General features: G+C 58.3%; 6 protein-coding genes across 6 annotated transcripts; 1 reads left to right on the plus strand and 5 right to left on the minus strand.

Moving 5' to 3' along the window:
- Positions 1-52: 52 nt before the first annotated feature.
- SCHCODRAFT_02626331 (uncharacterized protein) lies at positions 53-1907 on the minus strand. The gene is made up of 5 exons (XM_050345338.1): positions 1837-1907; positions 1301-1784; positions 1002-1244; positions 784-949; positions 53-730 (listed from the first exon to the last, which is right to left on the minus strand). Exons 2-5 carry the CDS (start codon positions 1602-1604, stop codon positions 226-228), a joined length of 1218 nt encoding a protein of 405 aa, XP_050200091.1. The 5' UTR covers positions 1605-1784; positions 1837-1907; the 3' UTR covers positions 53-225.
- Positions 1908-2892: 985 nt separating this feature from the next.
- Positions 2893-5209, minus strand: SCHCODRAFT_02542390 (uncharacterized protein). The gene is made up of 4 exons (XM_003031692.2): positions 5084-5209; positions 4684-5017; positions 4196-4633; positions 2893-4145 (listed from the first exon to the last, which is right to left on the minus strand). Coding segments are annotated over exons 1-4 (1818 nt in total). The 5' UTR covers positions 5086-5209; the 3' UTR covers positions 2893-3101.
- A 759-nt stretch (positions 5210-5968) lies between these two features.
- Positions 5969-8580, plus strand: SCHCODRAFT_02626339 (thiamine diphosphate-binding protein). Its single transcript, XM_003032136.2, has 10 exons — positions 5969-6102; positions 6155-6291; positions 6344-6439; positions 6495-6612; positions 6668-6712; positions 6768-7280; positions 7333-7418; positions 7472-7980; positions 8031-8352; positions 8411-8580. Exons 1-10 carry the CDS (start codon positions 6053-6055, stop codon positions 8482-8484), a joined length of 1950 nt encoding a protein of 649 aa, XP_003032182.1. The 5' UTR covers positions 5969-6052; the 3' UTR covers positions 8485-8580.
- A 197-nt stretch (positions 8581-8777) lies between these two features.
- On the minus strand, positions 8778-9321 carry SCHCODRAFT_02293324 (uncharacterized protein). The gene has a single exon (XM_050342297.1). It carries the CDS (start codon positions 9109-9111, stop codon positions 8818-8820), a length of 294 nt encoding a protein of 97 aa, XP_050200092.1. The 5' UTR covers positions 9112-9321; the 3' UTR covers positions 8778-8817.
- A 210-nt stretch (positions 9322-9531) lies between these two features.
- Positions 9532-10560, minus strand: SCHCODRAFT_02701433 (uncharacterized protein; the record flags this gene model as incomplete). The annotated part of the gene is made up of 3 exons (XM_003031691.2): positions 9532-9543; positions 9594-9718; positions 9768-10560. The coding sequence occupies 3 exons, from the start codon at positions 10558-10560 to the stop codon at positions 9532-9534; spliced, it is 930 nt and encodes a 309-aa protein (XP_003031737.1).
- Positions 10561-11961: 1401 nt separating this feature from the next.
- Positions 11962-13144, minus strand: SCHCODRAFT_02701434 (uncharacterized protein; the record flags this gene model as incomplete). Its single annotated transcript, XM_003031690.2, has 3 exons — positions 11962-11973; positions 12026-12150; positions 12241-13144. 3 exons carry the CDS (start codon positions 13142-13144, stop codon positions 11962-11964), a joined length of 1041 nt encoding a protein of 346 aa, XP_003031736.1.
- Between the last annotated feature and the right edge of the window lie 261 nt (positions 13145-13405).

Below are 13405 nucleotides of genomic sequence, written 5' to 3' on the forward strand. Positions count from 1 at the left end.
GCGCACAAGCCGTACGGTCACGAGGTCGCGTCACATAGACACTGCCAAAAGCGGTAGCAAAAGTCGTAACCGTTGTTTTCAGATGGCGTAAGGATGTGCTCTATGTAGATATGCAGATACTCTATGTGCATTTCCAATGCACTCCAGCAATAGTAAACTGTACAGTATGATACACATGACTATGGGGTAACACAAAGGTATGTAGGTATCGGTGTCATGACTGGATTACTTCTTCTGGATCTGCTCGTACGCTTCCAAGACCGCCTTCACGTCCTCGTGGTCCGGCTCGAGCCCGAGGAGGTCCACGACGACCTTCTGGACACCTTCACGGTCGATGCGCTCCTTCAACTCCTTCGCCTGCTCATCGTCATCATCCCGGAAGGCCAACGCCGCAGCGACACCCTTGATCAGGTTCTTCCGGCTGAAGCCAAAGTCCCTGCACATCGTCATGGGGCCGAGCAAACGATCTTGCTGCTGCAGCTTGCGGAGGGGCTGGCGGCCGACGCGATGAGGGTTGTCCGGGACGTTTGGGTTCTTAAACCGGGTAATGGTGGTGTCGATGTAGCGCGCGTGCTCCTCTTCCGTAAAGCCGTACTTCTTGCGGAGAGCGAGGCCGCCCTCGTTGAGCGCACCGACGACGACGGGCTCGATATCGGGATCGGAGATGGCGGCAGCGATGGTGTCGTGGCCCTTGAGGTAGCCAAGGTACGCAGTAACGGCATGGCCGCAACTAAACAGGGCATCGTCAGCAAAGGTTGGAGAGCGGTGGACTCATGAGCGCACTTGAGCGTGTACAGCTTGCGCTTGATGTACTTTTCGAGGTGCTTCGTGGGGCGAATGGCCTCGATGTGCAAGTCGGGCTCAGTCTTCTTGAGCGCCTTCCGATCGACGTCCCACTCGTAGAACGCCTCGACGCCAACGTCGAGCGCAGCTTCTTCGCGATCGTGATCTACGACGTGGTCAGTCAATGTCCTGCGAGGTGGAAGGAACCATGGACGCACCAGGCTCGTATGGGGGAACTATGCGATCGACGGCGCTGTTGGCCCAGCCAACTTGGTTCTCGGCGTAGTCGATGACCTCCGCATCCGCCTTCTGTTCCCGCAGCTGCTTCATGACCGCATCACGCAGCATGACTGTCGCGCCCTCGACGTTCTCGCAAGCCACAACATTGATCGGGCCCTTGCCCGTCGTAGCCCGCGCGCGGAGGACGGTAATGACAGAGGGAGCGATCTTGGGCAGAATAGCTGAGAAGAGATAATCGGTCAGTGATCATCCGCGATGAGTGGCGCGCATTACGCACCTGGGCCGACCGCCGTAGTGATAAGCACCAAATTGCGCTTCGTGGCGACCTCCGTGAGCGCCTCGTCGTCGTTCGACAGCACGGCCGCCACATTCTCGATGGGCACCGTCGCCGAGCTATCCTCGTTCTCCTTCCCGTCGAGGATGTGCACCGTGTACCTTCCGAGCTTGTTGATCAGGTCCACGACCTGCTTGTTCACGTCCGCGAACACGACGCGCGCGCCCGCGTGCGCGAGCACCGCGCCCACGAACCCGCGGCCGATGTTCCCGGCGCCGAAGTGGAGAGCGTAGGGTTGTTTAGACATGTCAAAGTGGTAGAGGAGATGGTTGTCAGGAGAGGGATGGTTGGCGCCGGTCAAAGGGCGGGCTATTTGTATTCTGCGCGGCGTTGAGTGACGGTCCCGTGCGGGTTCCCATCGATGATGTCAACGAATAGAATGACGCGCGAGGCCCGGCGTCGCCGGCTCTACCTGGCTCTGGCCGGGCTGTCAGTCTATGTCAGTGAGTCAGGAAGCGGTGATGAGTGCAGTAACGTGCGCATGTGGAGGCATAGCGGATGTCAGGCGGAGCGGAGGACTGGACAGCCCGCGGGTAGTCGGAGGTTCAGAAAACAAAGAACTTTTCCTAAAATGGTAACTTCGGCGTTCACCGTTCCTCGTGATCTCGGGTGTGCCATTCGACTATAGTAGCACTTTCAGTAAAAGCAAGCAAACGCAGAAAAACAGCTAACTAACCTTGAACATCCACAGCCTGAGACCTGTGCGCCAGCGTCGCCCAGATCTTTGCCAAGGACTCGATCTCAATTCCAGCCAGCCAAAGCGCGCACCTATGTCGAACTGGCCCTTCGTTCACATGATCATGTCGCAAAAATCGTGCATAATTCATCGGGGTGGACAGCTTGCAGGCTGGGTGGCACTGGCGCAGAGCAAGCGAGCGCTAGACGTAGGACTGGGCTGCCCTGGAATCAATGTACGGCTTTGCTGTTGCGTTGTTTCCTCGGTGTGCCCGGTGCGCTGGATGTCCGGGCGCATGCAGTCCTCGAGGTCATTGCATGCACCCTCGGAGTGCCTGCACGAACTATCAGCGAGACTCGCCCGGAGCTTCGCGACGGCAACCTTGTTTGGGATGATTGAGAAGATCGCTTGGTCGCCGGTCACAAGTAAGGTAGTCGTGGAACCGAGGGCTAGGCTGGTCGATCTAGGAATCTGCGCAAAATATGCTTGGAGGTGGAGATGACATGCTAGAGGGTGCGAGAAGCGGTCGACAGAACTACGGGCAATGCGCGCGAGCCGAGGGCAACGCAGTCTGACAGTCGTCGGGTGCGGTGGAACTTTGGACTGGAACTTCATGTCAGAGGCCTGGCGCATCGGGTCAGTGCGCCTCCGCCACATCACCTCAGGTGTTTTTGTGGAAGCCAAGTTGGAAGTCAAGACAGGTGAATGATCTCCGCTCGCTGTCCAGCTCAAAATACGTCGACGGTTGCCTTCAATAGCCTTTTAGCAGAACCGCTGAGACAGAATAGAAAATTTGATGAGAGGGGAGTGAAATTAAGAATTCTTGAGGCATTCTAAGGGCGGGATCTGAAAATTCGAACGCAGGGAGGAAAATTTTCAAACGGTGCATGATGAAGGCAAGAAGCAAGAGCAGGTTGAACCACTATGCCGCCATCAAACCCACCGGCATATGCCGAAGCCCGGCCATAAGGCATACTCTGGACGTCGTACTTATGACATCTACCTTAAGTACAAATACAGTCAGTAACTCAAGCAGACGCAAGAAAGGAAACATGATCATCCTCCACCTCACTCGTCCCACCCTTCCTGACACGGCTTATCCCGCCTCCGCCCATTGCGCCCCCGACACACCACCTTCCCGCAGTCCTGGCACGGATTTTGGCAGTGCTGCCGCCCGCCCTTGCCCTTGCAATCCTGCGAGCCGCACTTCAGGCAGTGCCGCGGGCTGCGCTTCGAAAACGAGTCGTCCGGCGACAAGCGCTTCGAGCCGTGGCCATTGCTCGTCGGCGCGCCCGCGTACGCCTGGGCGGGGTGCACGCCGTAGTATGCATATCCGCTGTAGAAGGGAGTGTACGGCGCCTGCGGGGGCGCGGCGGGGAGCGTCGAGGGGCCGGCTTCTTGCGACTGCATGGGAGGAGGAGGGCCCTGCGAGGCGGGCGGGCCGGTCGTCTGCGTCGCGGAGCCCGCAGTGGAGGCGGACTGCGAAATCTCGGGCAGCGGCCCGCCGAAGGGGACGTCGAAGTCGGTGGGGTAGTGCAGCGAGTGGTCTGTCTCCATGCTCTCGTCAGCGTGCCCAGCGGCATCCTCGTCTGCGTCCATGGCGTCGGCGGCGAGTTGCTGCTCGACCTCGTCGGAGCTCCCACTTGGCTGCGGCATCGGCGGAGGGGCCTCCGGTGGGACGGACTCATGCGGAGGCGCGCTCTTGATTTCCATTGGGGGGAAGGAGTGTGGCGGGGGCATACCCATTGGAATCATGGGGAGCGCTTGCGGGTCGAATGGCTCGCTGACGCCGTTCATGGTCGAGTGGATGATTTGGACGATGGCGTCCTTGTTCAGGCCGACACGCAGGCCGCCCAGGACCATATTCCAGATCGTCTGCGACACTCCGAGGGCCTGCCAATTCCAGATCTTCGGGCTCGTTCCCATGAGACCCTCATCTTGTAGAAGACGAGCGGGAAACTCCTGAATCAGCGCGGCGGGCAGAGCACGCAGCACAACGGCGTCGGTGCTGGCAAAGGAGCGGCCCTCACTGGACGTCTGCGAGACGCAAGTGGGGCTCTTGCATACGTATTCGCAGCCGATGATATAGAAAGGCTTGGGAACGTCGTACACCTGAGGACTCGGTCAGCGGGAACGTATGCAAGTTGGCGGTCAAGGCTTACCTTGATTGGCGCGGACTGGATGCGCGAACGGTTGATAAGAGGTGCCTGACAGCAGCACGGGCACAGCAGGCCATTGAAGACCAGCGGTAGAGGATCCCAGTACAGGAATTGGTGATCGGACGGCGTACGTCCCGTCGAAGCAGACGCGATAAGTGAGAAGTAAGCGGGGGAGCATGGCAGCCAAAACGTCTTGAGCACGGAGTAGAGCGAGGGGATATGCTCAGATTGCATCGCCTTCGCAGACAGCGAATAGGAGTGCAACTGGAACGCCTCGTGTTCGGCCTGCGTCGTCTGCGCACCAATCCCCGGAGTCGTGTTCAATGCGGTGATGAGCGCGCGCAAGAATGCATTCGGCTGCGTCTGCGCCAACGCCGGCCAATCGTCTTGCTGGAGGCTGGGATCGATCGAATGCAGGATCTTCTTGAGGGAGGCGGGGGTCTGCAGTCAAGGTTAGTCCCAGGATGGGTACGAGGTGATGGACGACGCACCACGGATAGAGGGAAGACATGGGTCCGCGTCTTTGGCCTAGGGCCCAGCGAGCCCGCCGGGAGACCATCCTTACGCGGACGCCCCACAGGACGCTTGGTCTTGGGCACATTCGGATTCGCCTCGGGGTACTTCTTGCCCGATCCCTTAGGACGTCCGGGTCGACGTTTCTGCGGGACTGCAGGTGCTGGTGCTGGCTGGTCTGGAGTACCAGGAGTCGGCAAAACCGGCTGGGTACTAGAAGCTGCTTGCGAGGGTCCTGCGACGCCGTTTTCCACGGGACCAGCATGCGGTTGGACTTGCTGGTGCTGGTTCAGGTCCGGTAATCCTTCCATCCTGCAAATGATGCGAGGTTAGTCGGGCGCCTAATGGACTAAGGGACAAGGTAACAAATAAACGCACATGCGGAACACATAAAACAATGAACAATGGCGTAACAAAGGGAATAAACGCGGATACTTACACTGCGGGAATTTCTTCTGTGTTTCCCAAAGACAGTCACAGTATCCAGAAACGCAATTTCCTGGACGAAATGACAAGCAGTTTACGCCTCACAAGTGGGCTGTTGGGTTACGCGGGAGATAAGACGACAAAGGGTTATCCGAAAATGGGCTCATTGATGACAGTCGGGAGTCCGGACCGGCAGATGGATCGTGGTAAATCGCGTGGATGCATGTTGAACTTGAGCAGGTACCACCACGATCCTGACACGCATCCTACCGACACGAGAGATACGAACATGAAGTACAGAGACGATGAAGAGTGCGATGTGACGCTGGCGCCTACTGCACGGTCTGACCGCTTCAGAGACCACTAACGCCAAATTCACCCGCATGCCGACAACGACTTCCACCACCAACAAGAGTGATAGAGCGTTACGCTCTGCGCGAGTCTCGTCGCTGATGCCGCGGGTGCGCTTCTGGGTTGGGCGGCGTTTCAGAGGTAATTCTTGGAGATTATCCACCCGGGCAATCCACTGTCAGGATGGGATTATCATACGGAGAATTCTCTGTCTGAGAACGGTAACGAGGGAATGCTTACGGAAGAAGGTGGTGTCTATCCGACTTTCTCTTGGACGGGAAGTAATGCTTATTCTCTGTCACAAACAAACATCAAGGCATGAGCCGAGATGAGATAGTGCACATCGAGTCTTGCAAGTGTAACTGAGGTGGGCATCGTAAGCTTCTACTGTCCTCTGCATTTCGAACAATCCCGAGGGGTACTTTGGGACCGGCGCATGGCAAATAGCACGTGGTGCCTGGCGCTGGATTTGTTATGCGATGACTTCATCTCCCCATCCCGCCTATAAAGTCACGGGCAGCTCACCAACCAGGTTTTTCTTGATTCTCTCACCGCTTGACACCCGCCACCATGTCTGGAACCGCCGCCCCATTCCCCATCGATCTTAAGCAGTACAAGAAGTACGGCGCGCGCGCTCAGCGTCGCGATCTCTGTGCACTAACACTTGCCCAGGATCAAGCTCGACCCCACGAACCCGAAGCTCACCGATGAGCAAAAGCAGACGCTGACGGCGAACATCAACCTTTTGCGCGATGCGATCGTACTTTTTACCGCCACGGGCGCGGCGCGCGGTGTGAGCGGGCACACTGGTGCGCGAGACGGCGTCCTTTCTAAGAGATCGGCGTCTGACATTCCCTCCAGGCGGCGCATTTGATACCGTGCCCGAGGTCTGCCTGATCCTCTCGCTCTTCGACGCTGCGCCGGAGAAGTTCGTCCCGATCGTCTTCGATGAGGCTGGTATGTGTTTAGCGTTCCCGCAGGAGGCCGCTATACTGATCGGTCTACCCTACAGGTCACCGCGTTGCCACGCAATACCTCCTCGCCGCCCTTGAGGGCTCCCTCCCTGCTGAGCACCTTCTTCACTACCGTGAAGCGAACTCGAAGCTCCCTGGTCACCCTGAGCTCGGCTTGTCAGTCGCTCTTCCGCATACGCCGGGTGAACGCCATGCTCACACACGTTCGCAGGACCCCGGGTGTCAAGTTCTCGTCAGGCCGCTTGGGACACGTCTGGTACGGATCCTGCTCTTGTGCGGTATCTCTCCACCGCTGACCGCTTTTCTGGCAGGCCGCTGGTCAACGGTGTCGCCCTTGCCAACAAGGACAAGACTGTCTTCTGCTTGGGCTCCGATGGCTCCCAGCAGGAGGGTGATGACGCTGAGGCTGCTCGTCTGGCAGTCGCTCAGGGCCTGAACGTCAAGCTTCTCATTGACGATAACGACGTGACCATCGCTGGTCATCCGTCCGAGTACATGAAGGGCTACGAGCTCCAGAAGACGCTCGAGGGTCACGGCCTCAAGGTCGTAACTGTCCAAGGCGAGGATCTCGACTCCCTCTGGGGCGGTGTCCACGAAATTCTGAATTACGACGGTCCCGCCGCGGTCGTCTCGAAGCGTCTCATGGCGCCGGGTGTCGACGATATCGAGGGCACCCCGCACGGCCACGACGTCATTCCGGTCAAGGCCGCGCTCAACTATTTGAAGAAGCGCGGCCACCCGGATTACAGCAACATCTTGCTGGAGATCAAGCCCAACGCGAACCCGTACCTGTTTGTTGGCTCAACGAAGGAGTCCGCGGCTAAGTATGCCTTCATCACTCTCATGGGTCTGATCAGTTACTAATGCTCTCGTTAGCCGCGCTATCTTCGGTGAGGCGGTCAACAAGGTTCTTGATACTCTCAGCAAGGAGGAAGCTGCGAAGAAGGTCCTTGTTATAGACAGTGAGTTGATGATGATGTCTGGCAGCTTCACGGACAGCGCTAACTTCACGCAGGTGACCTTGAGGGGTCGACCGGTCTCAAGGCGATTCACCAGAAGCACCCCGAGGTCTTCGTCCCCTCTGGCATTATGGAGCGCGGCAACTTCTCTGCCGCCGCTGGGTTCGGCTTCGACCATGACAAGTTCGGCGTCTTCTCCACCTTCGCCGCCTTCCTCGAGATGTGCATCTCCGAGATCACCATGGCGCGCCTCAACAACTGCAACGTCCTCTGCCACTTCTCGCACTCGGGCATCGACGAGATGGCGGACAACACGTGCCACTTTGGCGTGAACAACCTGTTTGCGGACAACGGGCTCGCGGACGCGAACTCGTGGCTGTACTTCCCGGCGGACGCGGCGCAGATGATCGCGTGCGTGAAGCGCGTGTTCTTCGAGCGCGGCGTGCGGTTCATCTTCTCGACGCGGTCGAAGGTTCCGTACCTGCTCAAGGAGGACGGTTCGCGCATGTTCGGCGACGACTACGAGTTTATCCCGGGCAAGGACGAGTTCATGGCGACGGGCACCGTGAGTGGCCTCTCTCCCCCTTCTTCGCCTAGTTGCTAACATACCTTTAGGCCGGCTACGTCGTCACCTACGGCGAGATGACCTACCGCGCCTGGGACGCCGTCCTCCGCCTCCGCCAGGAGGGCCTCGACGTCGGCCTCGTCATCAAGTCCACGCTGAACATCATCGACGAGCAGGCGCTCACGACCGTCGGCAAGACGCCCTTCGTCCTCGTCGTCGAGTCCGCGAACCAGAAGACGGGCCTCGGGTCCAAGTTCGGCACCTGGCTCCTCGAGCGCGGCCTCACGCCCAAGTACGGCTACATGGGCACGACGAAGGAGGGCAGCGGCGGCCTGTGGGAGCAGGTGTACCACCAGGGGCTCGACCCGCAGTGTGAGTGGAGGTGCTTTTGTGAGGTGGGGATTAGAATGCTGATGGGCTCTCTTTGCAGCGATCATTCAAAAGATCAAGGAGCTCAACCAGGGTCTGTCGCTCAACCAGGGCGGCACGCACACGCATCACTAAGCGGTGATACTTGAGCACTGTGAAAAGGGAAAAGGTCAATTTGTACACTATTCTAGCCTGTAACAACTACATAGAAGGATATCTTGGTTGTTGTCATGATATGCGATCGACCATTACCAAGGATAGGCCGACTGGGACGGGGGCCTGCACTTGTTGTCCCTGGCGACGATCGGCACATCGGCACATCGGCCCGGCATTGCTCGTGGCGTGCACGTGACAAGGGTTATAAGGCGACGGTGGGCGCGCGTCGTCGCCGAGGCCGATTTGTGAGGCGTACCAAGGCTACAGTCGACGACGATTCTACGCAGTAAGCAGTACGAAAGACTCAGAAATTCATGATGCATAACGACGAGAAGAGGGACAATGCGAGAACGCGATAGAGCAGCAGGTTACAAGAGAGGCTATATACGAACATACGACGGCAGTATAGCTTACGAGGAGCACGCAACACATATGACGGGTCTTCTCTGTAGTCAGGTGAAACATTCTCCATAGTCCCCCTCCATCTACGCAGCCTTGGCGAAGAGGGAAGCTGGCGAAGAGGGGAGCCGACACGAGAGATAGAGGACGTATGCACAAGGCACATCGAGGGAACGACGAAGTATGCATTGGAGAACACATGAACATATACTACATTTAACGGGGAGGATCAACACTAGTAGCACAAAAGGTATGGGAACAGACCGTCCGTTCTAGGGTAAAGTATGGGAGAGATATATTGCTACAGCCGTAGGACCCACGGGATAGTGGTGGCGGGGTACTCGGGAAGTATACTAGATTGACATCAGTTTTATATACAGACAGAGAGTACTTGGGTCACTTACTGGATTACGCAGTGTGAATTACCGTGCGCAGTGTATGCATGGGTACGCAGGTATTGTATGGATGTATGTGCTAAGCGACGTGCGGATGTCCGTCGCAAGGTCTGATGCGGGTAGGTATATAGGAAGTGGGATCGTGTGAGTAAGTATACAAGATGACGGGCGTAAGGGTTGGTGATGGCAGTCAGCGAGAGAGCGATGGCAGTCAGTGAGAGAACGATGACGGTCAGATTGTCCTCTGTCAAAAGGTGAGTTCATCCCTCGACAGGTGGATCGGTCAGTACTTACCCCTAGCAAAGACCACTCGACGGCCAGCCGCTCGATACGAGCTTTGAGCGCTGCTTTGCACAGATTGCATTTTAATTGGGGCATGAGTGAGTACAATGTCGTCTCGATTGCGCTTGCCGGCGTGTCTGCAATACATGATCAGTATAGAGTTAAAGGACTATAGCCATAACGCACCGGGTTGCGCCTCGATCATAATGCACGCTGTGGTATACAACCAGTTCTTCGTCAGCGCCGCCTGCTCCGCGAACCCACACGTCGGCGTCTCGGGGTGCTGCTCCGGCGGCTGGCCGAGGTACCCTTTGAGCGCATCCAGGCGCCGCCGGTGCAGCATGAACAGCCGCCCGAGGTAGACGGCGCCCATCTCCTCCGCCAGGTCGTCCGTGACGGTGTAGAGCGGGTAGGAGAGGAGGTAGGATGACGCGGTGGCGGCGAGCGCGTACGCGTCCGCGCGTGCGGCGGCGACGTATACGATCATGGGCGCGAGGGGTGCCTGCGCGGCGAGCAATGTGTAGAGCGGCTGGCCTGGGGCGAGCGCTGCGCGCGCGTCGAGCCCGTAGGCGGGCAGCCGGTCTGCCGCACCCGCGAGCACGGACGCGGAGGGCGAGAAGGCAGCGGGCGACCGGCCCTGCGCGACGTGAAGGATGATGTTGAGCGTCTCGGCTGCGTCGGGCGCGCGTGTGGAGGGGAGGCCGGCGATCGGAGCGCCCGAGGCGGGGAGGAGGTTGGTGAGGGCGGGGAGGAGGGTGCTGGCGGCGACGTAGAATTGGACATCGTCGGACGAGACGAGGACGGTGTCGGGCGGGGGATCTCGGTCTGTGGTGGGCGGGAAGGCGGTGGACACGGTGGCGAGCGGCTCCGGGGAGTCTGGCGCGGGGCTGGTCGAGACGGAGGAGGGGGATGCGCGCGCCTGTGCCGACAACGAGGAAGCCGTAGGCATCTGGCGCTGGGTGCTGCTCGTTGGGCGCATGGGGGAGCGTGGTGTGCAGGTCTGCGCTTGCTAAAGAGGGCTCGCATGCAAAGAAGGGCTCCCATCCCCGCGCGGGCAGCGCCGCGCACGAAGGGCCACTCTGTCAGTCCACGACATCATCGATGTTCGTGATGAACGCATCCTATGCGTCGTTCCTGCTCGAGTTATTGCCCACGTGCATATCCCCGAGCAGCCGGCGACCCAAACTGTCGGGCTTTATGGCCAGCGCCTGAAACCAAATTTACAGTACTCCCATAATACTCACAAGAGATGTCGGGAAAGGGCCACTGAAAGTCAACCAGGAAATGCGAATCGAGAACTGTTCCTATAGTCCGCAAGCGAATATCGGTACTGTATCACAATGGCATCACACAGCTCGCTCGTGGCAACGTCATGCGATCTTCACCGTTCCACTCAACATGGGGTCTGAGGAGCCTGTCGTGAGATAAAAGGTCCATAAAAGTGCTCAAGGCAAAATACAGAGTCCGCAGGACGATAAAGAAGTTGCCACAAATGGTCTATACGCTGATCAGCAGTGCATCATGAATAGGAGCAGGGTAAAGTTGGGATCACGCAACTTGACTGCATGAACAAATATTTGAATCGCTATACAAGTCCCGAGCGAGGACTTCGTTAGCTCTCGAAGACTACTCGTATGAAAAGTACTCTTCTGAACCGATTTGCCGTCGTCTCCCCCTCATCAATGCCTTTTCAGCCATCGTCGATCCAGTAGCTGCGGTCCTCTCTGGCCTCTTCTATCGCGTTCCGAACCACCCCCCCCCCTTCCTCTGTCACCACGGTGGTCGGCGGTATAAACCTTCATCCCGTCGTCATCAGCTCTGAGTCCTTCCAGGGTATTCCCAGTTCTTCGCTCCGCTTGGCGTACCGCGGGCCTTCGTCGCCCGAGCTGGTCATCCTCTCGTCGTCCAGGCTGGTCATAAGTATACTCATCGCTTCAATGGATCGTTCCTTTGTCGTCTGAGCTTGTCATACCCTCGTCGCTGCTTGGCTTCGTCATTCGTACCTCACCTACACAAATTGCCGCGTCGTTTTCTTAGCTTCTTTTGCATAGCCAGGTGTTCTTGATGGGTTGTCTATGGCGTGCTTGATACTGTAGATCGTTGTAGGCGGCTTGGTAGACGGGCAACGTTCCCCACTGTGAAAAACAACAATTTGCTCATATCCGCACCTCGATAAGTATATGTCTAGCATGCTTTTCGCCCGGATATCAGGATCTTGTCGCCTTATTTCGCGTGTACCAGGGGCAGCCCCCAAGGCGTCAGGGGACACCTCGCTTATCAAGACGCACGTCGCGTCAGTGACGAGTATTTTCCGCGTCTAGTCCCGAAAGTCATGACGCGTGCCCACTGGCGTCGAGTGCACGCGTAGCAAGCGAGTCATCTAGATCGTTCTCTGCAGAACGGTTAGGACGACAGGTTGCACTGACGAGCGGAGAGTCACTCACACCGACTGCAGCCCAGTCAACAACGCATTCCTCGATACGCTCTCGGAGTGAGGCTTTGCAATGTTTGCATGAGAGATGCGAGGATATTGACAAAAGTTCGGCCTCGATATGGCCCGCGGGCGTATCTGTAAGGTCGTAAGCGTTCTGTGTGTGGCCGTAAAGTCACCGGAGACTGCAAGGTCGCTCCAAAGGACGAAGTTACATCGAGCACGTACCAGGCTTCGCATTCACATCGATCTCAACCGTCACATCCTCCCACCTCTTCGCCAAAACACCCTGATCCTCGCACCTCTCCCCGAACCCATTCAGTGCATGCATCCCCGGCGCCCTACCCAGAATCTCCTTCAGCGCCTCCACCCGCCTCCAATGCAGCATGAACAGCCGCTTCAGGTACACCGCGCCCATCGCCTCCGCCAGCTCGTCCGAGATCTTGTGCGCCGGCTCCCCCAGCAGATGCGCTGAGGCCGCGGCGGCCAACGCGCCCGCATCCGCCCGTGCAGCGACGACGTACACCGCCAGTGGCGCGGTGGGGATGTGTGTAGCTAGCAGTCTATGCAACGGCCGGCCGGGCGCGAGCAGCACGCTCGCGTCGAGCCCGTAGGCGTTGAACCTGTCCACGGCGGCTCCAATGGCGCTCACGGACGGCGCGGAATCACTGGCAGACGGCCCAGTCGCGCTCCCAGACGGAGCAGCAAACCCCACCAACTCGCGCCCCAGCGCAGCGTGCAGCACAATGTTGAGCGTCTCCGCCGTATCGGGCGCGCGGGCAGAAGGAAGGCCCGCAACGGACAGGCCGCACACAGACGGCAGGCCCGCGACGAGGGGGCCGTGCGCGGGGAGGAGGTTGCGGAAGGCGGGGAAGAGGCGGATGCCCTTGACAAAGAAGTGGACATCGTCGCGGGAAATGAGGACGGCGTCGGGGGGTGGGGTCACGGGGCTGACGACTAGGGGGAACACGATGGACATGCATAGCTCGGGTGACTGCGATGGGCAGGATGGGCTGGTAGTCGTGGGGTCGATAGAAGGGAGGGTATCGGAGGGCAGAGCCGGTTGTAATCCTCCCATGTCGTTGTCCCGAGTGAGTGCGGTAGAAGCAAGGACGTTCAGTCTCGGAGCCATGCTAGAGCGCGGGATACGAGGCGCAAGGAGGTACGAGGGTCGACATCATAAGCACTGTCTGTTTATAAGCTAGCGTCGGGGGTAAGGAAGTCTACAGCCGGAATCTGAGAAGGCTTTGAGAAGTCAGATGAGCGCATGAAGTACGCATAGGCCCCCAGACAGTAACGCTTCGTCAGTTAGCGGATTTCCACATGGAGCCCTACGAGGTTAACTCGTCACCGCAGATCCTTGAGCGGACAGAAAGCCATTTGCGGAGGTTTA

Source organism: Schizophyllum commune (genome assembly GCF_000143185.2).
Source record: "Schizophyllum commune H4-8 unplaced genomic scaffold SCHCOscaffold_6, whole genome shotgun sequence".
NCBI lineage: Eukaryota > Fungi > Basidiomycota > Agaricomycetes > Agaricales > Schizophyllaceae > Schizophyllum > Schizophyllum commune.